The 25,796-nt window shown below is 42.1% G+C and overlaps 1 protein-coding gene across 2 annotated transcripts; it reads left to right on the top strand.

Moving 5' to 3' along the window:
• Window positions 1-1,345: 1,345 nt before the first annotated feature.
• Window positions 1,346-22,387, top strand: LOC120561943 (grainyhead-like protein 2 homolog). Of its 2 annotated transcripts, none has more exons than XM_039805286.1 (15): window positions 1,346-1,678; window positions 2,289-2,475; window positions 3,295-3,696; window positions 3,853-3,908; window positions 4,640-4,898; window positions 5,092-5,203; window positions 6,639-6,733; window positions 14,129-14,287; window positions 14,741-14,798; window positions 15,397-15,536; window positions 18,325-18,362; window positions 19,012-19,100; window positions 19,198-19,283; window positions 19,468-19,532; window positions 21,214-22,387. In XM_039805286.1, the coding sequence occupies exons 1-15, from the start codon at window positions 1,665-1,667 to the stop codon at window positions 21,326-21,328; spliced, it is 1,875 nt and encodes a 624-aa protein (XP_039661220.1). In that variant the 5' UTR covers window positions 1,346-1,664; the 3' UTR covers window positions 21,329-22,387. The 2 variants fall into 2 exon arrangements, with proteins under 2 accessions (XP_039661220.1, XP_039661221.1); XM_039805287.1 differs by having other exon boundaries at window positions 1,347-1,678; window positions 4,640-4,796.
• The last annotated feature ends 3,409 nt before the right edge of the window (window positions 22,388-25,796 follow it).

The raw sequence follows: 25,796 nt of genomic DNA, 5'->3' as shown, positions 1-25,796 counted from the left end.
CCATTCTTACTCCCTTTGTGGCTTATATTAATGAATGTTGCTCAATTAAATACTTTATATAACCCTAAATAATTAACTGTAGCTTAATCTGACAAGCTACAGGCAAAAGCTAAAGTACATTGTTCTTCTGGCAGTTATTAAAGCTCTTATACTTTTATTTTGACACGTTAATGTTACTTCCTGTCCAGAGCGGATTTCTTTTAGTCAACTTTGATCTTAAGACGTAAGACCAAAATAACATTATAAACGAGACCTGTGTTCCATCAGATTTTCAATGATTATGCACATTATAAAAATGAGCCCGTATTCTCGCTCTTGGGTTGAAACGGAAAGATAAATAACAAAAAAGCAACAGTTGAAAAACGAGCAATTTTCCACTTAATTTTCAAATTGCATGGACATTGAAAAAACGGGAAAACGGAGCTCATATTTCCGTTTTTTGGTTTTTGGATTTAAACGAAAAACGAAATATCGACCCGTTTTTTTGTTTTTTCGTTTTTGGTTTAAAACGAAAAACGGATTATACTTTAGGGCCCTGACCTTTACCCAGATCACTACACTTACTTTCCCCCAACTGCATATTAACACCTGTACAATATCATAACGATAAGTTTAAGTTAAGTAGTAGTTTATTTTGAATATTAAAAATAGTCCTATCCCCTTTCTCTATTTTTAACCTTTAGTTAAATACAAAACAATTTTATGCTTCACTTATTGATACATCTTTACATACACGTACACCGTATATCTACCTACCTACAGCTTACATAAACACATGCATACACATAGACACAGATGCATACATACATGCATACACACACACATTTACATTTTTTTTTTGTTCATCTATCTTCTTCGTTTCCGTCTATCTATAGTAAATCAAATAATACCACAGCCTACATAATTTGTGCAGTTTTAAAGTCAACAATATCTCTGAATTTTAGTGCTTTAAATTTGATAAAAAGTGGATTAGTTGGTGCTCTATAAGTGGTTTATTTTACAATTCTTAAGGTTTTCTTTAGAAATATATATATATATATATATATATAGGCCTACAATTTTCAATAAAAAAGTCTTAAACCATGGCCCAACTGAGAGGGAACAATGTATGTTGACCGACATTCATTGCTTTCTTTCTCACTAGAACTTCCTAGCAGTAAGAAAACAGTTGGTACCTAAAATGCACCAGTGTCAGAATTTTTCGGCGTGTCCACCTTTCTCGCATTTCAAGCCACGCCCTTCCCCTCCGAACACCAATTGGGAAACGACTGTGCCACCTGGTGTCGAAACATCTATCCAATCAGCAAGGCACCTTTCGTTTCCTTGTTTACTCTCCCTCTTCGGATGCTGCAGTAGCATACCCATCTCTTTAATTTACCAACTTCTCCAAACAGGATACACACCTTGCGCGTGCAAGAAATGTATTTTTTATATTTTGTCAGCGTATGCGCACATTTTACCTGCTGACATCAAAGACATTCGAATATATTTTAGTACGCAAGGTTACATAGGATTCCATTGGTTATTTTTGACTGAGAGGTTAAATAGAGCCAGCCTCTTGCACGCCTAGTTTTCTCAGCCTCCCACACAAACTCAGCTGCACTAACTAGAAAGTCCAGTTTCTCAAGCAAGTCCTAGAAACACCAGAGAGTCCTGGAGGCACCATGGACCTCGACAGGTAAGACAAAGTCATTAATATTGCGGTTAATAACTTCTAACTAAACTTCTAAATAGTTTACGTCTTTAACCTCGATTTGTGGTACTACCCATAGGTAGGCTACTGCTATAGCCTGTATAAAATAGGGTACTACAGATACAAGTCCCTAAGTGCACCACAGACACTGCAGAAATGACCAAAATGAATGTAAGGTTAATATTATAGTGATTGTGTATTAGGAAAACCTTATTATAATCGGAGGTCTACTGTACTATAATTATTGCTAAAATATTGAAGTTCTCTGTGAATATTAAAGAGTGTAGGCCTACTACTTGGGCTGTGTAATGTCCTTCTTGGCAGCCTCTTTTGAATGATTCTTTCTTTAGGAAATAACTCCTGTCAGCTTGACATGTTCAGAACAGAGTTAGTACAACTTTTGTTATTTAAATGTGACCTACAGAAGTGAACTTACATAAACATGCATCACATGGAGCGGGCAGATCCATTGAAGTTTGGTGAGAAACAGCCTGGGGGAGACTTGGTGGCTTGGCAGACGTAGCTTCTGTTAATGACAGATGGGCTTTAGAGTAACAACGCAGCTTTAGTGTCTCCTTTCCCGTTGTCCTGTCAGTAAACGGCTGGTGGTGGTGGTACCAAATGAAGGGCTGGTGCCCTCTCGGCGAGCGGTCAGCAGCGAGGATGAGGCGTGGAGGAGCTACCTGGAGAACCCACTGACCGCTGCCACTAAGGCCATGATGAGCATCAATGGAGATGAAGACAGTGCAGCGGCACTGGGACTGCTGTACGACTACTACAAGGTGTGGAAAGCTTGACATTACAGTAGGGATGTAAGGATGCATCGTGAATCGGTTAAAAGTCGATATAAATGTATCAAGATTACACCCGGTTTACATAAAAAGTGAACCGTGCTTGCAGTGTTTTTTTTTAAACTGCCTTGGGCATAATCTACTTTTAAGTTCACTTGTTTGACTTCACTACTGTATTTTTTTTATTTTATTTATTATATATAAATATATATTTAAATATATATTTTTTTCTATTCATTTAGTTATTTTGATGTGGGATTTGTTTTAAAAATCGAATAATTAATTTGTTCAATTTTTGTTATTTAAGATCAAATACAATTCCAATTGCACTTTTGATAAGAGAACACATCTCTTGTTTCGCACAGTTTATAATATAGAATTTTTTTTTTTTAAATTAATGTCTGTGGGTCATCACAATTTGGTACCAGGAATTACATCAAATAAAGGTGAAACAACAAAGAGAAAAAAATAAATCAATAAAGACAGATTTTAAAATTTCATCAAAATCAGAGTTTCGTCAGAATTTCATCTCTATTTTTATATACTATGCTTCCCTCAATACTTATTATTGATTATGTCGACCCACCCCTACCAACCCACCTCTCCCACCCCCGTCCCCATTTACCCGCCTACCGCGCGTTGCTTTGCACAGTTTATATATAAATAAAGGAATATTTTTCAGCCATTTGTCCGCACCTCGTTCTGTTATGAAAACCGTATCTTAAATCGTGAACCGTATTGAAACGTGAGTTGATTGTATCCCTACATTACAGCCAATATAATAAATTGACTTTGCTATAACCCTGTCAGGTTCCCAGAGAGAGGAGACGGGCCTCCAGCGACGTTAAACCCACAGACCCCTCTGCTATGGGGCCTGATACCTGCGGGAGCTTGGAGATACTAGATCACCATCTTCACGCTCTCAGATCCATGCCTGTCAACCTTTCCCTAAATAACACCACTACAGAACATCAGGGCTCCAAGTATGGAGGCGGTAAAGGTGGAGGTGGGGCGGCTCCGGCTGTGGTCAAGACAGAGGGCCAGATGTCCATGGGAGTGTGTTGCTCTGGGGGATCCTACCAAGGAGAACCAGAAGATCTGATACGGATGGTTTACCAGCAAAGCCACTATGATGTGTCCCGCGCTGGGTACTTGAAAGATAAACAGAGAAGCACTCCAGACAGCACATATGAGGACGCTGTCGAAGGAGAGGTGAGACTTGTTACACAAGGGGGGGGGTGAACTGGGGGTGGTCTTACGTCCTGCTTTGTAAACCTGGATCACATTTGTAGGATTGTTTTGCTACATTAGTGGCAGTTTTCAGCATTTCTCCTCCTGAAACGCACAGTATCTATTCTTCTTTAACAGATGTATTACAAAAGTCCCTCCTCTGGAGTTGATGAATTCCACTGCAGCCTACCAATGTAAGTTAAAATTCCCTGATAAGTGAAAGCGTTAAAACATACAGGCTATTTTTTTCTTTGAAATGTGTGCACAGGATGTTTATTAGGTTTGCAAGGATAAGGCTTGGAATATTCTATTTTCTAGACCAAAACCAAGTCTGCCTCTCAGTACTTTATGACTCCCCCAGCTTTTCTGGGGCTCTCCGCCCCAAGCCTATTCATTCCTACTGAACAATAACTATCGCTTAACCTGGGACAAAAATACATAGATACATTTTTATTTTTTTAAGACTCAGTCATTTCCTAACCTAGCTGGGCACTGTAGTTTTTAGCAAATGTTACTCACAGGAGTAAATGGGTTTTGTTGGACTGTTTTCAGTTGTGGATTAATACACTAGTGTGTGTGTGTGTGTGTGTGTGTGTGTGTGTGTGTGTGTGTGTGTGTGTGTGTGTGTGTGTGTGTGTGTGTGTGTGTGTGTGTGTGTGTGTGTGTGTGTGTGTGTGTGTGTGTGTGTGTGTGTGTGTGTGTGTGTGTGTGTGTGTGTGTGTGTGTGTGTGTGTGTGTGTGTGTGTGTGTGTGTGTCAGAAGAACCACTTCTTGCTTCAACTTCTTCTCATGCTGAATTTACACTCAACTACTTAGTCCAGTCAGAAAACCAAATCAAAAATGTATTCAGATTTTGTTTTCTTTTAATCAAAATGTTGTATATATCGTGATAAAGTTTTCCCCACACATGCTTGTGTTCTTCCAGGGGCAGCTTCCAGTACAGTCTGGAGGCCAGCATGTCTGTGCGGCCGCGGCAGGTAGAAGGACCCATGGCTTACCTGAACCGGGGCCAGTTCTACGCTTTGACACTGTCGAAGGCCGGCTTCAGATCGTCCGTATGTCAGCCCAGAGGCAAAGTGCGGGTGAGTGGAACGACGCCGTCACACGGGCCTGATGGGGGCCCATCCAGTAATGAGCAATGCACCATGGGAGGCTCTGAGCTGCAGCGGGACAGTATTGTACAGGTGAGGGAGAGGAGATAGTTCATGGAGAGGAAGCTAGTGCTAGAGGTTGAGGGTTTTACATTTGGCTTATTGTTGCGTAGCGTGAAATGTTGTTACACTTGAAATGTCACATTTGTATTTGATTCATTTCTACCTTGTCTTTTTAGCCCGATTATACTGTAATATATCTTGTGTATCTTTGCTTTTACTTCAGAGTGTTATCATGGTTGTCTTTGGGGAAGACAAGTGCAGAGACGAGCAGCTGAAGAATTGGAAATACTGGCACTCCCGCCAGCACACTGCCAAACAGAGAGTCCTGGACATTGGTAAGATGATTATTGTTGACAGGCCTGCCTGATCCATTCATGGCATGATGGGGTTTGTGAGTAGAACAGGAAGAGGCCCAAATAAAAAAAAAAAGGCACACACTTTTGGTTTTGAGTATCACCCTAGATACAGATATTTTGACACGTTAGCTCCACAAAGCCATAGAATTAAAAGGAGAGTAAGCAGGTGGCAAACCTGCAGGAGTCTCCTGGAGGATCCCGTCGCACAATTTGAATAATAACTTTTCAATCCTTGATTCCCACAAGCACTGTGAACAGACAGCCAATGGGTCTGCATTTGCATAAACGTTAACAGGAGAAATAGGCGGAGGCCTGGACTGAAGCCATATCCTGCACGATCAGCAAGAGACAGGCCTCAACCTGTGGTTGAAAGTCTCACTGGAATGAGGCAGAGATGTCAGACACGGTGGAGCTTTTCTCTGTGGCAAGTTCATGCCAGTACCATGGTGAAATCCATAACCCAATGTATGCGAGTGAAAATCAGACCATGTGATGACATCTTGAGTGTTTTTGGAGGTAACAATGGCCTTATGAGAATTTGTATTGATTTGGAACTTGATTTGTTGCAAAATTGTTTCACAGGTAAAAAGATGCCAGAATATGATATTGATACTATATGTAGGATGAACTAAAAAGCGATAAATTAGAAATTAAACCAATGGTTTCCAACCTTTTTGGCTTACGAACTCTTATAATGTTGGCAATAGCAATCCCACCAGACTCTCAGGTTTGTTTTAATTAACTGAAGTGTTTAAGGACCATGATGTAAAGGTGTCCAATATTTCACAAAAAAGCAAAGATCAGAGAGAAAAAAAATTAGATAGATAGATAGATAGATAGATAGATAGATAGATAGATAGATAGATAGATAGATAGATATGCATGCAAGCATGCATTTGTGTCAAAGAACTGCTACTTATGCTGAAGTACATTATTTGGGATTTAAAATGCAGACTTGCATGAGTTTTTAGTGAGGCACTATTTCTTGTTTGTATTGTGTTGTTGCTTGTGCCACAATTTTTTAAAAGCGCCTTTAAAAATATTCAAATGAGGGCTGACCCAAAACGTCAGGTAAACAGGAGGCAGCATGTATACTACTTGCCATGGAAGTCTATATCCTTGGTGTTCCACTTCCGGGATTGCTCCGGTGCTGCAGGACATTCTGCCGGATGCATCTATTTTCTGTTTCCTTCTGCTTTCATTGTGTTAGAATTTTAAATTTGGATTTCAGAGGACTATGGTTAACTGCTCCTCAGATCTCTGCAGGGTAAATCCCGACAGCTAGCTAGACTATCTGTCCAAGCTGAGTTTTCTCTCACACAACTATTTTGCAGCGGCTCTGTGCGGAGTTTAGCGCCGTCCATGACGATTCTGATTGGTTTAAAGTTTCCTCTAATCTTCCCTTTACATGCAGCCGACTTCAAGGAGAGCTTCAGCACGATCGAGAACGTGGAAGAAATTGCCTACAACGCTGTCTCTTTCACATGGGACGTCAGCGAAGAAGCTAAGGTAAAAAAGCAACAGAAGAAGATAAGGGGGGAATTTGCTGTTTGAGACAAAGCAAGAATCGATTGATCTACAAGTGAGACAAGACAAATGAAATAGTTTTCACCATTTATTCTCTTACCTTCACTTTCACACCCACTCAGGCTGTTAACAAATTAGTTTTGGCATGTTTTTCATTCTTTTTGCTGGTGCAATACTCAAAGCCACTAGTGGGAAAGTTCAACAGTGACCGTCCGCTTTTGTAACGGCTCTGGTTCCCTATGTGTTTTTCCCCATTCAATTGTTCCATTGACGTTTAAAAAAAAAATTGCTTACATAAAGAGTTTTACATCTGAAACCAACCAGCTGCGAGAGGAATTATGACCATAAAACTTTCGGTTCCGGCGCAAAAAACATTTTGGAAAAGGCAAAGGTACAAGACACTGTACAGAAACTATCGTAGACGTCAATGGTAGATGGTAACAGCGAGTTGTACAAATCAGACGTCGCTGTTATGCTTAGGATTGTGGGTAGTGTAGTATTTCTCCATAAGATTGCGAATAAAACTTTATTTATTTATTTTTTTCTTCTGAAAATATACGGACTTCTAGCTTTTAAAGAGCAGAAACCTTTGTTTCACAGCCTCGTAGATCAGTGTATCACTGACCACGAGTTGGTTTCGACATTATGGCTAGATAATCAAAATCCTTATGGAGAAAATCAACGGGATTTTACTTTCTTTACTTTCAGCAAGGCCAGGCCCCTCCATCCACACCCCCCACCTCTTTGTCCTCAATGACAACGGGAGCATCTCTTGCTTTCTGTTCGTCATTATTTTGAATGGGGGACAGGCCAGGCGGGCACACTGCAATAGACCCTGAAAGGAACTACTCAGATAACACCTTTTTGTAACTGTGTTCAGTTGGATAAAGACAAATGGCAAACAACATGTAAACACACATGCAGCATCAGCCCGCCCTACACACACACACACACGCACACACACACACACAGCATCAGTCCGCCCTCAGGCTGTTTTGGGCTCAGGAGAGTGTGGTTGTAGCTCACTTAATGAGAACGCCACAAACCGCCTCATTGTAAGAGAGGTAGTTGCGAGCTCTTTGGGTTTGTGGGTAAATATTTACTGTTTGGCATGAACATTCATTCCACTCTAATTGTTTGGCTTTTTCTACATGCTTGTTGTACATGTGACTACAATAATGTACCATTATTTAGAGAATGTAGTGTAGACCTTGTGTAGATGGAAAGCAAATACATGTCAGATGTCCCTTCGGCTTTCATCATAGGCAGTCACACACACACACACACACACACACACACACACACACACACACACACACACACACACACACACACACACACACACACACACACACCTTGACTTTTCATCTAGTGCCAGGTCAACATATTTACACATTTGGTTTTGAGTGAAATGTCTTAATTAGATAAAATAAGATAGACTTTATTGATCCCACACTGGGGAAATTCCAATGATACAGCAGATAAGGAAAATACTCAAATAGAAAAGAATAGAAAAAATAAGGATAAGAGTAATAATAGTAACATACACACTATTAACTATTTAAAAATAAAAAAAATAAAAATAAAAAGCTAGATAGATAAGGTGCCGACGAATAAGAAATGGGATATCGCAAAGTAGGAGGTGATACAGAGCAATAAATATGCATAGTGCAGAATATTGTGAAGTGAATAAAGAGTGACTGCTATTGGAATAAATGACTTGCGTTAGCACTCCTTCCTGCACACTGAGGGCCCAATTTTTTTTTTTTTAAGATAAGGTTTTTGGGCATTTTAGGCCTTTAATTCCACAGGACAGATGAAGACGTGAAAGGGGAGAGAGAAGGGGAATGACATGCGGCAAAGGGCCACAGGTCTGAGTCGAACCCGCAGCCACAGCGTCGAACAGTAAACCTCTATATATGTGCGCCTGCTCTACCAACTGAGCTAAGACGGCCACGAGGGCCGTATTTTAACGATCTAAGTGCACGGCGTGAAGAGCACGGCGCAGGGGCTAGGGGCATTTTACTAATTTGCTGTTAAAATAACCATGAAATGCTGCGCTATTGACTTTAGAGCAGGTTTTTGTTGGCGTGATAACTTCCCACTGCCTCAAGATAGCAATACGCCCAGAATGCACCTCCCTGTAAGACCAGCACACCCATTGGCGCAAAGATGGGCGCAGGTGCATTTGCTATTTAAACGACGCGGGCGCTTGACGGGAAATTGACAACTGCGTTGGTCTTAAACTAGCAAAGGCACTTGTGCTGCGCCGGGTGCAGGATAGGGCCCTGAGGGTACAACAGTCTGCTGCTGAAGGAGCTGCTCAGGGAAGCCACAGTCTCATGCAGAGGGTGAGAGGTGTCGCCCATGATTGATCCCAGGACAGCTAACATCCTCCCCCCCCCACCCCATCATTATTCAACCCTGGTGGTTGACACTTCATACCTGCAAAAAACTAAACCTAATGACAGTCCCATCAGGTTAACCTGTACTTTGTGCTTGCATGCTAACACTGTAAACAAAAATGGTAAACATGTTTTTTTATGACCTGCTATATATCTCCATTGGGATAATGTTATCATGTTAACGTTAGCATTTCACTCTAAGCACTACAGTGCCTTATTACAGCTGCACAGAGGCGCTAGCGCAGCTGTAGGGATAGTTCAAAAAGTATTGAGCGGAGGACCAACATGTTGTTGGCTTGTAATTGTGATGGGGGGGGGGGGAATAATTGCTCTCCTAAATTCCCCCATCCCCCCAGTACAGTCCCTTAGTTATGTTGTTTAGACGTGTGAAACGTTTTACTGATGTAATACATACAAGTGGACAGCAGCTCATAACACTGAACATCAATTAGGTCATTTTCTAATTGGTCTACATCCACCACGTTCCACTTCTGGGATTGCTCCGTTGCCGCCGGAAATTCCGCCGGATATCACTATTTTCAGCCGGATGTCCGTCACCTTCTGCTTTCTTTGTGTTGGCGTTCTAAACTCTGGTGGATTTGTGAGGACTCTGGTTAACTGCTCCTCAGATCTCTGCAGGGTAAATCCAGACAGCTAGCTAGACTATCTGTCCAATCTGAGTTTTCTGTTGCACGACTAAAACTTCTTTTTGACGAACACATGTTCCTCCAAAACAAGTTCCTTCCGAGGCTATTTTGCAGCAGCACCCGGGGCTCCGTCCGGCGCTCAGCACCGCCCAAGATGATTGTGATTGGAAATGCCAATAAACCAGAGCACGTTTTTCTCCCATCCTGGAATGCTGTGTGGACTAGCCAGACCTTCCTTCGCAGGGCTGTGGAGGAAGGTCTGGCAATGTAAGACTATTTTCTTGTTAATTTTGCAGTATAAATTTCATCTTCAATGCACTCATCTTGTCACGCTTGAAGAACCTCATTTCCAAAGGGTGAATGAACCGTTCACCAGAATATGAATTGCAACCCAAGGATTGAGTGCTCGGTGGGGAGCAGGTTGACTCTGGTTCTGTTGATTGTGTGGCTACGCTATCAGATACAAACGAGATGATCATTATAATACAGTAGTAATAATAATAATAATAATAATAATAATAATAATAATAATAATAATAATAATAACTTTATCTATATAGCATCTTTGTAACAAAGTTTACAAAGTGCTTTGACAGACGAGCAGCCTTGCTGCTGCACACGGACTGTGCCTCCACACAGGACTGCTGGAAACGAGGTGGAGGAGGTTGGGAAAGAACATCTCTGTTATTGTGAGGAAGGCTGTGGGCTCAGATGTCCCTGCTACCGCGTCTTTTTCTCTCGGTGTTGTGCCACCTAGAACTTTTGGTTCCCAAACATAATTGGATGTCCAATTAGGCTCCAACGGGCTGACAATACAAAATAGGTCTTTTTGGTGCAAATGGATCAGTTATTTATTTAATAATTTTTTTCCCCCCGCATGGCTCTGCTGTTGCCAAGCAACTATCATCATCATCGGCATTGTAATAGGAGTGTGAAATGTGTTGGTAGGGGAGATGAGCTGCCTCCTTGCAGCATGACTGCTGTTTTTGTTTGTGCCTGGTTGAGCGGATGGCACTGAACAGCCACTTACCGGTGCCCTCGTGAACTTTTCTCTTTTTAGGAAGGCATTTGAAAGCCTCCTACACACACACACACACACACACACACACGCACGCGCGCACACACACACGCTAGCAGCAACACGTCCATTGCTTCTGGAGAAATTGAAACGGCTTAGGTCTGTGGAGGTGTGAATTTGTGGAGGTGTGTAGGAGGCTTATTTGTGCTCCAGGCCTTTCCAGCCCTCACCTCTGCAGGTTCAGGCACGGTGCTGCGTAGTGGGAAAATGTGCTGTTACGCTGCAGTGAGAAATCTCTACCGTTATCCATCTCTGCCGACCTGTTGCTCAGGCTGTCGGACCTGTTTAACTGGAAAATGCATCAGAAGTTTATGTTGGTTTAGATGGTTTGGCATCATCGCTAATCGTGGGAATCTGTTAAATGTGTGAAGATGACCAAAAAAAAAGAATAAAGTGAAAACGTTAACAGTGTACACTTTATGGTTTAAAAGAGTCATAGGATAGTACTGCGATTTGGGTGAGATTTTGTAAATTTGGTTCTCTCTCAGCTTTTAAAATATTCAGCAGCTCCGCTCTGCTAAATTATTTAGCTCCAGGAAAGAGTTATGTTTGAGCGAAGCCTCACATTTCTAAAATCTGTGGCACAGAGAGGTCTAGAACAATAATAAACCACCAGTAATTCACAATTTCAGCACAGGATACACACTTTCTTCTAAATCAATATCATTCTCATAGATTGGAAGCTTATTTGTCAGCATATAAAACCTTTTAACATCAGGAGCCCTGACTGAATTATTAGGACCCATTTGGCTGAGTGTAGTTTCTGGCCTGTGAACTGCAGCTGTTGTGACTCATGAGCCTGTAACCCTCTCACTCATCACTGCATTATATATCATTATCATATATCATTCTATCATGATCAGGTTGAGGTTCACTAGGGAACAAACATCTCCACCAGATCTGGCAAAATGAATTCACAGAAATACCTTTTTTTAAGGTGTGGAAACCATTTTTGATATTACTTGATGAATGTCTGATTTCGGTTTGCTGCTCTGTGCTACGCCCTTAAGGTGTGTGTGTGGTGTGTGTGTGTGTGTGTGTGTGTGTGGTTTTGCTTCACTCTCCCTGCATAGACAAACAAAAACACATCCTCCTTTCACTAGCTCCTTTATCTTCTCATATGCCCATTGTGAAATAATTCTCTCTTTTTTTTCCTGTGACTGTTGTGAGAAAAATTTAAAATAAAGTATAACAAAAAAAACTAGATCTCTACTGGATCTGACTGGCTATAAAACTTACTGAGCTGAAGACAGGCGAGTGGGTTCCCCTTGCTAAAATAAAGTAATACCTTTTTTATTATCATCTTTAAGTTCCCAGTTATTGTTTCACCTGTGACTATTAAATCCTTGATTCTTTGCATATGAACCATCCAGCTACAAAGAAACAGCAAAATGTCAAAGTGGCTTATTTGGTGCATATTTTTCCATGTAGCTCTCAGTCTCAGCCCTCCTTCGCTACTAGATGGGTCTGACCCATGAGTTTGCTGGGGGGCAGGGGGAGCACTGCCCCCCTGGTGGCTGAAACTGATAATTGCATTGTTTAAATAATATAATAATTACATCTGGCATGACCAGGTATTTTATAAATATCTTAGTTAAATAACACAAAACAACTTAATGGTGGTAGGTAATGCATCTGATTTCATATACTGCTTTTAGTAAAAAAAAAATATTTCCTGGCTGATGATGTGAGCAGCAGGACTCAAAAAACGAAAGTGAATGTTGCACTATGTCTGGACATCTTTCCATGCCAAGGTTACAATAAAGGTTTCCTAAATGCCACGTTTGATGTCAGCTTACTAATTGATTGCGGGTTTTGTGTAGATTTGGACTTTTATACGTTTATTCCACTTTGTTTAAACGGCGAAGTGGAGGAAGCCTAGTGACGAGTCCATAGCAACCAGTTTGTGTGTTGAATGTTACCCAGTGTCCTTGGCTGAATGGTCTCAATGTTTTGTTTTATTTCATGTGCATACTTGTTTACTAGAGGAGTAACTTAGTATTTGAAGTAATGCAGTAATGCGGAAGTGTGCATTTAGTTTCCAAGTTTATTGTGTTTCCACAACAACGTCAGTGAGTAAATCTACTGAAATGGCCACCACACCATAAAAAACAATGGTAATATGTATATCGTTGTCAAGTGCAAACCAGTGCAGATGGTATCGATAAATTGTTGGGGGAGGGTCATGCCTTTTTTCCAAATCGTTTTGGAGGGTCATAGAAAAATAATTACTGGCGAGGGGAGGGTCATGTCTATTTCGACTAAAGGTCCCAAAACTCCTCCGGTGGCCCCTGAAATAAATAACTAACTTTTTAAACTATTTTACCTATTTATTGATAAATAGGGTCATGCTGTATATTCCTTACTTTTAGCCAACTGATTGAAAAATCTGATTGGCCACTAAATTTAAAAATGTACCAACCATGGTACATTTTTAAATTTAGCTGCCAATCAGGTTTTCCACTAGCCTAATTGTTACTGATTTATAAATGAATAAATTTCATCTCGGCCTCCCTAAAAATTATAATAATAAAAAACAACTTAAAAAAAAAAAAAAAAAAAAAATTTCAGATCTTCAAGTTAGTTTGTGAACTTGTCTGTTTGTGACCGAGAACAAAACAATTCCAGGTTCAAAGGGCTTGAAACGGGTTTAATATGCTGTCAAGGAAAGGGTTAACAGAAACGTAGTGTTGGCCAATCAGAGGAGGTTGTGCCCGAGTCTCTCTCTGATTTGTCAGAGGGAGAGCGGGAGACGGTTGGGAAGTTTAACGTTGGTAGTCTCCAGAGAAGAAGGCACAGATTAGAACCCAAATTGAAACGTAAACAACGTAAACAACTAAAATTGCTTGAACATTGTGTCAAGCCGGTCGTTAGGACTGTGACTCATAAAGTGTCAGGTTCCATCATAGTGTTAACAGTGTCATAAAACGTTAGCTGACATTGGTCACTAGCTAGTAAGGCTGTGTATTGGCAAGAATATGGCGATACGATACATATACACATATACATGGGTCACAATTCAATATATTTCGATACTGTGCGTTTTTTCTTACACCCCTACTAGCTAGCTCAGAGATTATTGACTAATGAAATTACTGAAATTACTTTAGCGGGCGGGGTTAACACTTTTGCAAGGCACTGTATCCATGTCACATTCTCACTGACTGTGCCCCCCTAAAGTTCTGATCCTAGAATTGCCCCTGTGAGGATCTATAATTTTCGGTCTCGTCTTATTTTTGTCTCCTAGGTCTTTATCTCCGTGAACTGTCTGAGCACAGACTTCTCCTCGCAGAAGGGCGTGAAGGGGATGCCTCTGATAATCCAGATCGACACCTACAGCTACAACAGCTGCAGCAGCCGGCCGATCCACAGGGCCTTCGCTCAGATCAAGGTCTTCTGCGATAAGGTGAGGAAGACCTGCTGGCACAGGTCACTTCCCTGGTCCCTCTGAGCATATTCTGTGGTTTCTGTTCCATCTACCCCGTGTGTGCAGGGTTTCCGTGGGGTGTCTAAATTGTAGACCTTAAAGTCCTAAATTCACTGAAGTATTGTGTTATAGGTCTTAAATAATTGTAAACCGGTCTTACATTTTCCTACATCCATGTAACGCTACCTCTAATGCATACTGAAATGTTTTTTTTCTTTCGCTCGTCCAAATATAATTTGCTGTATATGTACAGATTATTATTATCCCGGGGCACTTTTATTCAATTTGAATACATTTATTACCTTTTTGTGACTCTGCGTTTCGTTGTACTTTTATGTCGTGATATAGATCTTAAATTTCATTCATAAAGGGGTCTCAAAGTCTTAAATTTGACTTGGTAAAACCTGCAGAAACCCTGTGTGTGTTTTGCAGGGCGCCGAGAGGAAGCTTCGGGATGAGGAGAAGAAGCAGCTCAGGAAGAGGATGAAAGGTCAGAACAGTTTTTTATTCTTTCTTTCTTTCTTCCTTCAGTTTGGCTACTACTAGGGCTGGCTATCGTTAAGAAATGTTCGATACCAATACCGTGACTTCGATACTGGTTCCTAAATGATACTTTTTTCCATTCCAGTTTTAATGTAACAAACAGAAAATTGCATTAAACACATTACAGCACAAATCTTTTTATTTCAGCTCCTACTACCTCCGTCTCTGTGTAACGTTAGACAGCCAATCAGAAGCATTAAGAATAGATCTTGTTAGAAGCATGCTGCGTGCTTATTGGCTCACTGACTCTGATGAGATTTACTCCTTAGGGATTGAAATTGGGTATTGAATGACGAGGCATTTTTCGGGTGGTGCCTAAACAGTATTGAATTCGGTACCCAGCCCTATGAATTACAGAGACTTTTGTGAACAGAAATAATCCACTAAAACAAGGTTACAAAGCACTGTCCAGGAAAGGATAAAATGTAATACAAGAGCTCTGCAGAAGACTGAAAGAGCCAGGGAAATGTAATCAAACCGTATTGAATCTGTATTTGGGATGTTGCCTGGCAACAGATGTTGAGTTCACCCTCTCTCTGGATTAGGGAAGAATTGCAGCTCGGGACAGACGCCTCCCTTTATGAGGGCTGATAACACGCTGTTCAAAACCATGATAGACCTGGACGCCCAGCCTGTGCTCTTCATTCCTGACGTCCACTTTGGAAACCTGCAGAGAGCCGGGCAGGTGATGGACCCCTCCCTGTCATTCATTCATTCATTCATACTTACTTACTTACTTACTTACTTACTTACTTACTTACTTACTTACTTACTTACTTAGGCTTTGACTCTGAAATCGTTATTCGAATATCATTCGAATATATATAAAAAATAAAAAGATATTCGAACGAATATTAGCCAGCCCTTAATATTCGAACCTGTTATGGGCATTATTTTTTGTAAATGCGTTTGCTTGTAAACGTTGTTTTCAGTTCAGATTCCGAGGCTTTTTCACGCATTTCAAAATGTAACTACACGTCGCGGCGACGCACGTCTCTCGGCCGTGGCTCGGTAGCGGTGCATTCCCCCCTAATTCTCAAAGAAGGCAGGCTGGCCCAGGGCCAGGCCAGCTCAGCGGCGTCTTTCTCCCGTCGCGTTCCGCTGTCTCTCCTACCTACACCGGCGCCGCACCCTGTCCCCTCTCCCCTTTCACCCTGTCCCTTCTCCCCTTTCTACCTGCCTGTGCTGTAGTGTTGACGAACTGACCGAAGAGTCGGTTAATTAACCCGACTCGTGTCACTGAACCGGGTGAACCGAGTGCCATACGTCAATGAACCGACTCACTCCTGTTTTTTACCTCATTCGTGCCGGGCCGGCTTCGCTCGCTCAAGCTGAGTGGTTCGACTCGGTATGCTTGCTCCGTGTGTATAGCTGGTCTTCTTCTGCTGTTAGTTAATATCTAGCTCATTAGCGCCTCCGCTGGAGTGGTGGTAGAATCAATCAAATCGAGCCTTGAGCAGCACGAATCATTGGACCGAAAGAGTTGTTGAAGAGTTGTAGAAGAACGGTTCGGTTGCGGTGGGAGCTACTCGGTATGACTGCTCTCGGTGACCGGCAACCGCGACTGTTGACTCAATTACTGAATGCTGTTCTACTTGGCTTCACTGATGGGCTGTCTTGGTCTCTGTGGCAAAAGGGGCTGGACTGAAGTTTACAAACTAACAGGGGCTGGTCTAAAATAAGATACTTTGTGCCTTGATTGTCAGTCAACATTCAAGTTCCTAATATGCACTTTAAGAATAATGCAAGCCCAGCACACACACTTCACCTAGGCTAGGCTACTTTATGCATAAGGACTAACATTAATCAGCCTTATTGAGAAGACCCCGATATGATCTATTATGTAGCATTAAAAATAAGTCACAACCACAGAACAGCAAAACAACTTAAATAAATGTCCATATGTATTTAATAAGTCACATTTATATTACATTCAGCCATGTAGCTGACACTTTTATCCAAGCAACTTACAAATGTGAACTAACATTCAAACCAGCTTCTGTCACGAGTTTGCTTCTGTAGCCTACCAGCAATTTAACGAGTCATTACATCAGCAACAGTCTGCAAATATAAAAGGCTATGCTAACGATAGCATTTAACACAGCCTGTACAAAACATAACTTTGAAATTATTTTGTACAAGTAAACTCGTTAACAAATGCGGTGCAGTCAGTGTGTACGCTATGTGAAGAGACCGTGGCGACCGGTGTTCGTTTTTCGAACGAGAAGGCTACTGAATGAGTCTGTCACTGAGTGACCGTGGCTGCCGCACGAGTAATGTAATCAAACGGTAATGGTACGGTTACGGTCTCGTTCGGTAGCTCAGTAGCGGCAGCCTGGTTAGACTCATACAGGTTCAGACTCATGCAGTACCCTCGGTTAAAAACTCGGCAATTTTGAGTTATCAACCGATCCCAGAAGCATTTATGTCTCGTGAGTGTCGGTCAGTATGAGTGTAATGTAATCAAACGGTAATGGTTCTCGGTCAAATCCACACAATAGCGATGGGAAAGAATTATACTGTAAGGTAAAAGTAGGCTACATATAACGTTAAGCAATATTGGTAGTTATGTTAAGTTAAATGTTAATGTTAGAGAAGTTTGCAGGCTGTAGGTAGGCTGTCACAAGGAGACTGCGGCGCGGCGCGGCGCGCACCAGGCAACCGAACGAGACCGTACGGTTACGGTCTCGTTCGGTAGCTCAGTAGCGGCATCCTGGTTTAGACTCATGCAGGTTTAGACTCATGCAGTACTCTCGGTTAAAAACTCGGCAAGTTTGATTATCAACCGATCCCAGAAGCATTTATGTCTCGTGAGTCTAGTGTCGGTCAGTATGAGTGTAAAATAGTAGCCTATGTCACCCCCCGGGCCCGCGAACCGGTGACCGAATCTGTTAACTCTGTTCGCCAACCAACGACCGTCCGGTTGAGCCGACTGGCGTAAAAGAGTCGGTTTTCCCATCACTACTGTTGCTGCACATGAGGAGAGGGCACAGAGGGGAGGGCGTGCTCGCTGGACAATACTGGCGACTCTTTTTTTATTTTACAGAAAGTCGCTGTCTTTTCTACAGAAAGTCGCCACATTTGTCGCTAGTCGCTTTTGTGAAAAAAAAAAAGTCGCTAAGTTGGCAACACCGCCCACACACACTGGCTCGACGCACACACCAGCACACGAGTATGAACATCAGACCACTTACGTAGGCTACGGTGAAAGCTCCGAACTTCCTGTCGAAAGCACACTGTTTGTGTTTAATCCAGGGTCTGACTTAATTTCTTTTTTAAACTGAAGGCATTTAATGGTCAAAATATTATTAATAAATATTCGAATATATTCACACACACACACACACACACACACACACACACACACACACACACACACACACACACACACACACACACACACACACAGGAAATGTGCAGTCATTGTCCAGTCTTGCAGTGTACCTCATGTTGCCGGTTTCCTCCACTTGCAGGTGTTTGCTTTCAACACTGAAGAGGTGAATGGAGATGGGTGAGTATCATATATGGTTATTATACATACCTCTAGTTCAGGTGTCTTCAATGGTTTTTAGGCCAAGGACCCCTTAGCTGAAAAAGAGACCTCTTACTATATATTTTGTATAAAAATGAGTTGCATATTAAACGGTGCCTGCAATAATGTGTAGGGTGGCCTAAAGCCCCTATCTACACTTTTTTTTTTTATATGGTGCATACAATACTAAGCTATACAATAAATATTGCTGGCATATTCATATACTTATACATGGTTTTAATGTTAAAATGTGGCACAGTGAATCCTTAAGCTTAACTGTATCTGTACCTATAGTCCAGTAAGCCTATCATCAATGTTGTGTACATGGAAAAAAAGGTTTATCTTTACTAATAATATGTTGGATTCATGGTAATGTATATTTTCAGACATATTTTAATATTGGTTGAACAATAATTAAATAAATGAAATGTGTGTGTGTGTGTGTGTGTGTGTGTGTGTGTGTGTGTGTGTGTGTGTGTGTGTGTGTGTGTGTGTGTGTGTGTGTGTGTGTGTGTGTGTGTGTGTGTGTGTGTGTGTGTGTGTGTGTGTGTGTGTGTGTGTGTGTGTGTGTGTGTGTGTGTGTGTGTGTGTGTGTGTGTGTGTGTGTGTGTGTGTGTGTGTGTTGTAGTGTTCTGGTGAAAAGGATGTCACGTGTTGCTGAGGAAGATGTCTGTCCCCCTCAGCCCAAGAAGTCCAAAGTGGAACTGGAAAGGAAAGGTTTGTAAATGTTGCTTCTTTTCCTCATTACCCATGTTGGGTCTCATACCTTATTATTTAACTGAATGAATGCCCTCTCTATTCCACGACTCATCAGTCCTGCTGTATGTGAGGAAGGAGTGTGATGAAGTGTTTGATGCCTTAATGCTGCACACCCCAACCCTAAAAGCATTGATGGAGGCAGTGAGTATTAATGAAGTATTATAATATTGTTTGAGCCGAACAGTAAGACAAACCCATTGCGCTAAACAGGATTAGTCAACACCAGATCATTTATACAACTCTTTTGAAAGAGTGATGATACAGGTAGGGCCTCATGCTGCTTCAATGTGTTGAAAATGCACCGTTTCGTCACTGTGTTTCACAGATCTCAGAGAAATATGCGGTGCCTGTTGACAAGATGGCCAAAGTTTACCAAAAAAGCAAGAAAGGGTGAGTGAGTCAAACTATTGCGAGTGTGAAGAGGATTCAGCCTCTGTGAGGCTGCACGGTGGTGCTTTGAGCTAAATATTGACGTATACGTTTAGCAGGTGTAATGTTTACCATGTTCACCATCTTACTTCTCGGTGTTAGCATGCTAACATTTGCTAATTAGCACTAAACCCAAAGGAGAGCGTATGCATCGTAGATATATGCTCCCAGGTTCCTTATTATCCCCAGCTTAATATCCTCTTAATGTGACCCATTAGGAGACCTTTCAAAGGGTTTTGTGTTCAGTGTAAGTTTCCCTGGGTCAATGTGTTGAAATCCCCCACCTACAGCTTAAAGCCTACTGATACATTATACTAAACCTACGCGTTTGCGTTCTTGACTTTAGACATTAATATTTCCACTTGAGCGGATTTTTACTTTCCATGTCCTTTCGTTCTTTTACAAATTGAAATTACCAATCTCTTACAATGTTAGTTTATATCAAGAACATAGAACCCTGGGAACATAGGGATGACCCTAAAGGCCCGGACACACAGAGCTGATGGCCAAACGTCGGCAGAAAAGGCAGTTGGGCTGATCAGTCTCCCCAGAGTTGGTCAAAAAAGTGCCTTGGAACACACCAACGCCTCCATAACAGCAGGCGACGCTAATCTGTATTGTCTCCCAAAAATGAAAACCGGCAGCTGATTGGACGAACGCGTCACGTGGGTCTGGTTTCTCTGGAAATTCAAAGACAGACTGTCATGGTGGCTTGTTCAGAATACGATCTCATTCTACTAAAATAGTTCACCGAAACGTGTTTCTGAAAACATTTTAAGAGAGAAACAGGCCGTGCGGTTGCTGAATCTGTCTTCGTTTCAGATCGACAAAGGTCAGTTTAAAAGATTTTCGTCAGATTTTGAGAGACTCTAGTCACGCTCATTCCGCTCCCCATTTGCGGGTTAGCGCTCTACCAATCAGATGGGTCATTTGAGTCCGACTGCCGGCAGTGCCCGCCCGCAGAATTATGAATCCCACTATGGCCACGCTATGACCCGCCCTACAAAGTAGCTCGATTGGTTGGGGTTAGGCATTTCACCTTGAGTGGTTAAGGTTAGGATAGCCGATTGGTCAGGGGATAGGACCTGTACAAATGAGGTTACCTTGCATTCTCATGGACGCCTGGCCAATAAATTCTATTGAAGGGCGGGTCTTGGCGTGGCCATAGTGGGATTCGTAATATCGCTGTCCGCCCCGCCGATTCTACATGTCAAATTGGCCAAAATGAAGGCCGACGGCACGGAACACACGGAACAGACTCGAGTCACTGACCTCGCCAGACTGTCCGACGGCCGATTATTGGCTCTGTGTGTCCGGGCCTTTACACAGAGTACAGCTGAGGCTGATGGGAATGTCATCACTTTTGCAGGTGTTTGGTTATAAACCGCAGATGAAAGGTAATGTCTATTTCACTTCATCCGGTGGAAGACATGAATGTCTGAAGCTAATTTCATGGCAATCCATCCAAACCAAACGGGTGCTGAGACAATTCACCCCAAACCAAGCTTCAGGCGGGGAGGGGATATGTAGTTCATGTTGTAAAGCGTATGTTTTGCATGTTTCAAAAAACAAATAAAAAGTGTTAATCATAAAAAAGTAACCAGGGCACTCTGGTGTGTTTAATGTCTTTGTTGGTCCTCAGGGTCCTGGTGAACATGGACGACAACATCATCCAGCACTACTCCAACGAGGACACCTTCATCCTGGCTATCGAGAGCTCTGCACAATCCTTACGTGTCACTCTGTCAGAAATCTGACGGTTGCTAGCCACAGCACTGTATCCACCACAGTCACCCTATTGATGCTTTAGCCATGCCATGGGTAGCAATTGTGAACATTTGCTGGCGGTATTAGATGGTGGCGGCACCAAAATGTGTTCCTTGAGGCCTGTGTGTGGCCTAAATACAGTAGGAGTGTCAGTTTGTTGTCCTGCATGGATCACTGGCTAAACTCCACCCCCCCCTATCACCCCCTCCCCCAGGCAACCGCCACATCCACCTCACCTGCTGCAGAACCTGTTTACTACACATCCTGCTGTGGGAGGCTTCATTTTGACAATGTATGGAAGTGTCCATATTTGTGGATCAAGCGGCGAACATGTTTGGTTAATCAGCTAGTCAAGAATTTCAGAGGTAGTGAGCCGGGAAATATCAAACTAACTAAATAAAATTTAAATAATAATGAACTTGTTAATACTTGGTGCGCCAGGAAAGAGGTCTTTATCCATGTTACCACAAAGCATCCAGCCAGCTTGCTGTGCTTTGACAGGAAGAACACAGCACAGTATACAGTATAGCTTTTAGATTACTTGATCAGATGTGTGGAAGGCTCTCTCTTCAAAGCAAGTCACGCAACATCTTTTGCTGTCATCTTTCTTAGTTGTCAATCTTCTTTTCTTTTTTTTTATCGATTTGTCATATTTTTTTATACTGCATACTAAATGTTTCCAATCTGTGCCAGTGAAATACCAGTTATCACAGATTGGGATTACACGCTGGTGTCTCACGGTCTATAATTGCATCAGGCACCATTATGGAACACGACAGTAAGTCTCAGGATGCTGTTAAACGGTTTTGCTTCCTCTGTGCATGTGTTTATTGCTTTTCCTCTGACTGTAGAGACTGGAGTCACTAGTATTTTAAGGCATTAGTCTGAGGCTACTGCAAACCATCGCAGTTTAACCGTCTTATCGCTCACTGCCTGTGTTTACCCCTGATTCCCTGACAGCTTCAGTGGCCTTCATTTGCGTCATGCACCAGAATGTACAGTCTTTTTTTTTTTTTTTAAATGAGTCAATAAATATAGTTTTATATGCAGTCACGTGTGTTGCATTTTATTTTACCACATTCTAATGAGGCACCCTTTATCCAGATCCTTTGCAGCCCTATTCCATAACCTTTTCCATAAGGTAAGTGGCCATATGGTAATTTTTCTTTTTTTGTCACAACCTGGAATCCCGAAAGTTGTTCTTTATAAAAGGGTAATTTGGACCCTATTTTCCTATGTTTTTGTGTATAAGTGACTGGGGACAACAATCAATTGACATTGGTCAGTCGGCAGAGGCGAAGTAAGTTACAATGTAAGTCAATAGGGCAATTGTCCAGCTTATATTTACCTTCACAAAAGTGCTCTTTTTGCCACCTACAGGCTCAGATTAATATTCTAAGTGTCTGACAACATTAAGGAAAGGATCCCTACAGAGATAGACATTTAAAACCTCTTTGAGACCTTTCGGTCTAAAATTACGGTTTATTCACATGGAGTCTGGTGGCTTTAGCGGATGGTTTAAAAAAAGGATCTTACTCTTTAACAGAAAGGTCGACATCCTTAGAGAATCCTTTCCATAATGCTGTCAGACATAAAAATTATAATAATAATCTGTGCCTGTCAATGGCAAAGCAAGCACTTTTGTGAAAGTGAAATGAAGGTGCACAATTGCCCAAAAACTTACTGTGGCTTGTTTCACTGACTGCCGACTGCAGCGGTCTCCGCTTAATACCGGACCAATGTCGAAAATTGTTGTTCCCATCAGTCACTTAAGACACAAAAACATAGGAACATAGGTTGAATGAAACGGTAGTCACCCTTCAGAGCTGTTTCTGGTTAAACGGAAAGGTTTTAAAATGGTCTATCTCTGTAGGGATCCTTTCCATAATGTTGTCAGACACAGCCTGTCAGCGGCAAAAACTGCACTTTTAGTGGACATAAATTGATGATGCACACTAGCCCCATAGGGTTACATTGCAGCCCAGTCTTCAGCTGCCGCTAGACCATTTACAAAGATCCTATCAGTCACTTTCACACAAAAACATAAGAAAATAGCATCCAGGTTGAAACAAAACTGAAATAACCATTTTTGTTGGGAGTCGCACATGTGCAGTAGCTAGGTAAGGACTATGAGCCAGTCAGAAGCAGAGTATGAGGGCGTACCCTGACAGTACCTAGGTAAGGACTATGAGCCAGTCAGAAGCAGAGTATGAGGGCGTGCCCTGACAGTACCTAGGTAGGGACTACTAGCCAGTCAGAAGCAGAGTATGAGGGCGTGCCCTGACAGTACCTAGGTAGGGACTACTAGCCAGTCAGAAGCAGAGTATGAGGGCGTGCCCTGACAGTACCTAGGTAGGGACTACTAGCCAGTCAGAAGCAGAGTATGAGGGCGTGCCCTGACAGTACCTAGGTAGGGACTACTAGCCAGTCAGAAGCAGAGTATGAGTGCGCCCTGACAGAACCTGGGTAGGGACTACTAGCCAGTCAGAAGCAGAGTATGAGGGCGTGCCCTGACAGTACCTGGGTAGGGACTACTAGCCAGTCAGAAGCAGAGTATGAGGGCGTGCCCTGACAGTACCTAGGTAGGGACTACTAGCCAGTCAGAAGCAGAGTATGAGGGCGTGCCCTGACAGTACCTAGGTAGGGACTACTAGCCAGTCAGAAGCAGAGTATGAGGGCGTGCCCTGACAGTACCTAGGTAGGGACTACTAGCCAGTCAGAAGCAGAGTATGAGGGCGTGCCCTGACAGTACCTAGGTAGGGACTACTAGCCAGTCAGAAGCAGAGTATGAGGGCGTGCCCTGACAGTACCTAGGTAGGGACTACTAGCCAGTCAGAAGCAGAGTATGAGGGCGTGCCCTGACAGTACCTAGGTAGGGACTACTAGCCAGTCAGAAGCAGAGTATGAGGGCGTGCCCTGACAGAACCTGGGTAGGGACTACTAGCCAGTCAGAAGCAGAGTATGAGGGCGTGCCCTGACAGTACCTAGGTAGGGACTACTAGCCAGTCAGAAGCAGAGTATGAGGGCGTGCCCTGACAGTACCTAGGTAGGGACTACTAGCCAGTCAGAAGCAGAGTATGAGGGCGTGCCATGCTAGCAGCTAGGCGAGCATTATAACGTGTGTTCCAAAGTGACCACGTTTGTCTCTGAAGTAAAGGCTGGACTACAATAGAGCTGTTTGGAGCAGTTTGTGAACAGTGTTTTCTGTTGGAGATGGTAAGTCCCTTTGGGGGGGACTTTTTCACTTTGTAAACCTATAACATGCACACAAAGATATATAACACAATAAAGGAAAGGGGAAAAGCCAAAAAGCATAATATGAGCACTTTAAGAAGCTGGAATCAAAGAATTGTTTGTTTTGAATTTACTTTTTTTAAATAAAAAATTACTCAAATTGATTAATCAGTTGGTGATCAATTTAGCAGTTGACAACTAATTGATTCATCTTTGCAGCTCTGATTTTGCCTCAGCTGTACGGCAGTGCTTAAAGTGACATTGTACTGAGTGATATGGTTTGGGCTGACAACTCAGAGTTTCGGCATCCCGTCACCTCCAGAAGAATTAAGTATCGAAGATGCATTAAGAAATTTGAGCTATATCAATTTGCAATTCTCACCATGTTCCTCTCTGTAATCAAGGATGGAAGTACACTGACTGCAGCACAGTGTGTCCGGTCACACTGATCTCATTTCAGCAAGCTTGAACTGACAATTCTTCATTTACATTACAGCTGGGAAAAACTGCTCTGAAGATGGTTTTGCAATATTGGTCCAACTCTTTCGATCCAAACTGAAATATCTATTATAACTATTGGCAGGATTGAGATGAAATTTTGTGCAGAGATTCTTGGTTCCCAGAGGATGAATCTTTGAATCCTTACCTTTCCTCCAGCGCAACCACAAGTTGGATATTTTGGGTTCAGAGGGAAATATATCGGTACAGACATTCATGTTTTCTATTTTTCATGTGGCGCTGTTAATAGGTCAAGATTTATTTAGTCCAATACTTTAGATGATGACCAAGTTCCTGAAAAGGTAATGGTATTCCCATCAGATTCAGCTGTATTTAGTGCTAATTACCATAATGAAATATGCTAACTTGTAAAACTAATGACTTGGTGGCATGTTATTAGCATTAGATTTTCATTTTCACTGTAAATGTACATTGGGTCCAAATATCGGTTATCGGTTTCATTAACTACTAATAATCGGTATCGGCCTTGAAAAACCAGTATCGGTGGATCCCAAATCTGCAGTATAAAGTAGAGAACAGCCCTCCTATTTATGATTTATATTAGCCGTATGCTTTTCCTAGTCATGCTCTTAATGGACAGTTCAACTGGATGATTATTGCGTTAAACCTTTTCTAACTAACGTTACTTTAATTGAGGACCATTTTGGAGTTATGTACCAGATTTTAGCATTACTAAAACTAGAACCAACAGAATGGATACTGGAT

Source organism: Perca fluviatilis, chromosome 7, assembly GCF_010015445.1.
Source record: "Perca fluviatilis chromosome 7, GENO_Pfluv_1.0, whole genome shotgun sequence".
In the NCBI taxonomy this organism is placed as follows: Eukaryota; Metazoa; Chordata; class Actinopteri; order Perciformes; family Percidae; genus Perca; species Perca fluviatilis.
This window is presented reverse-complemented; position numbering and strand designations above follow the sequence as displayed.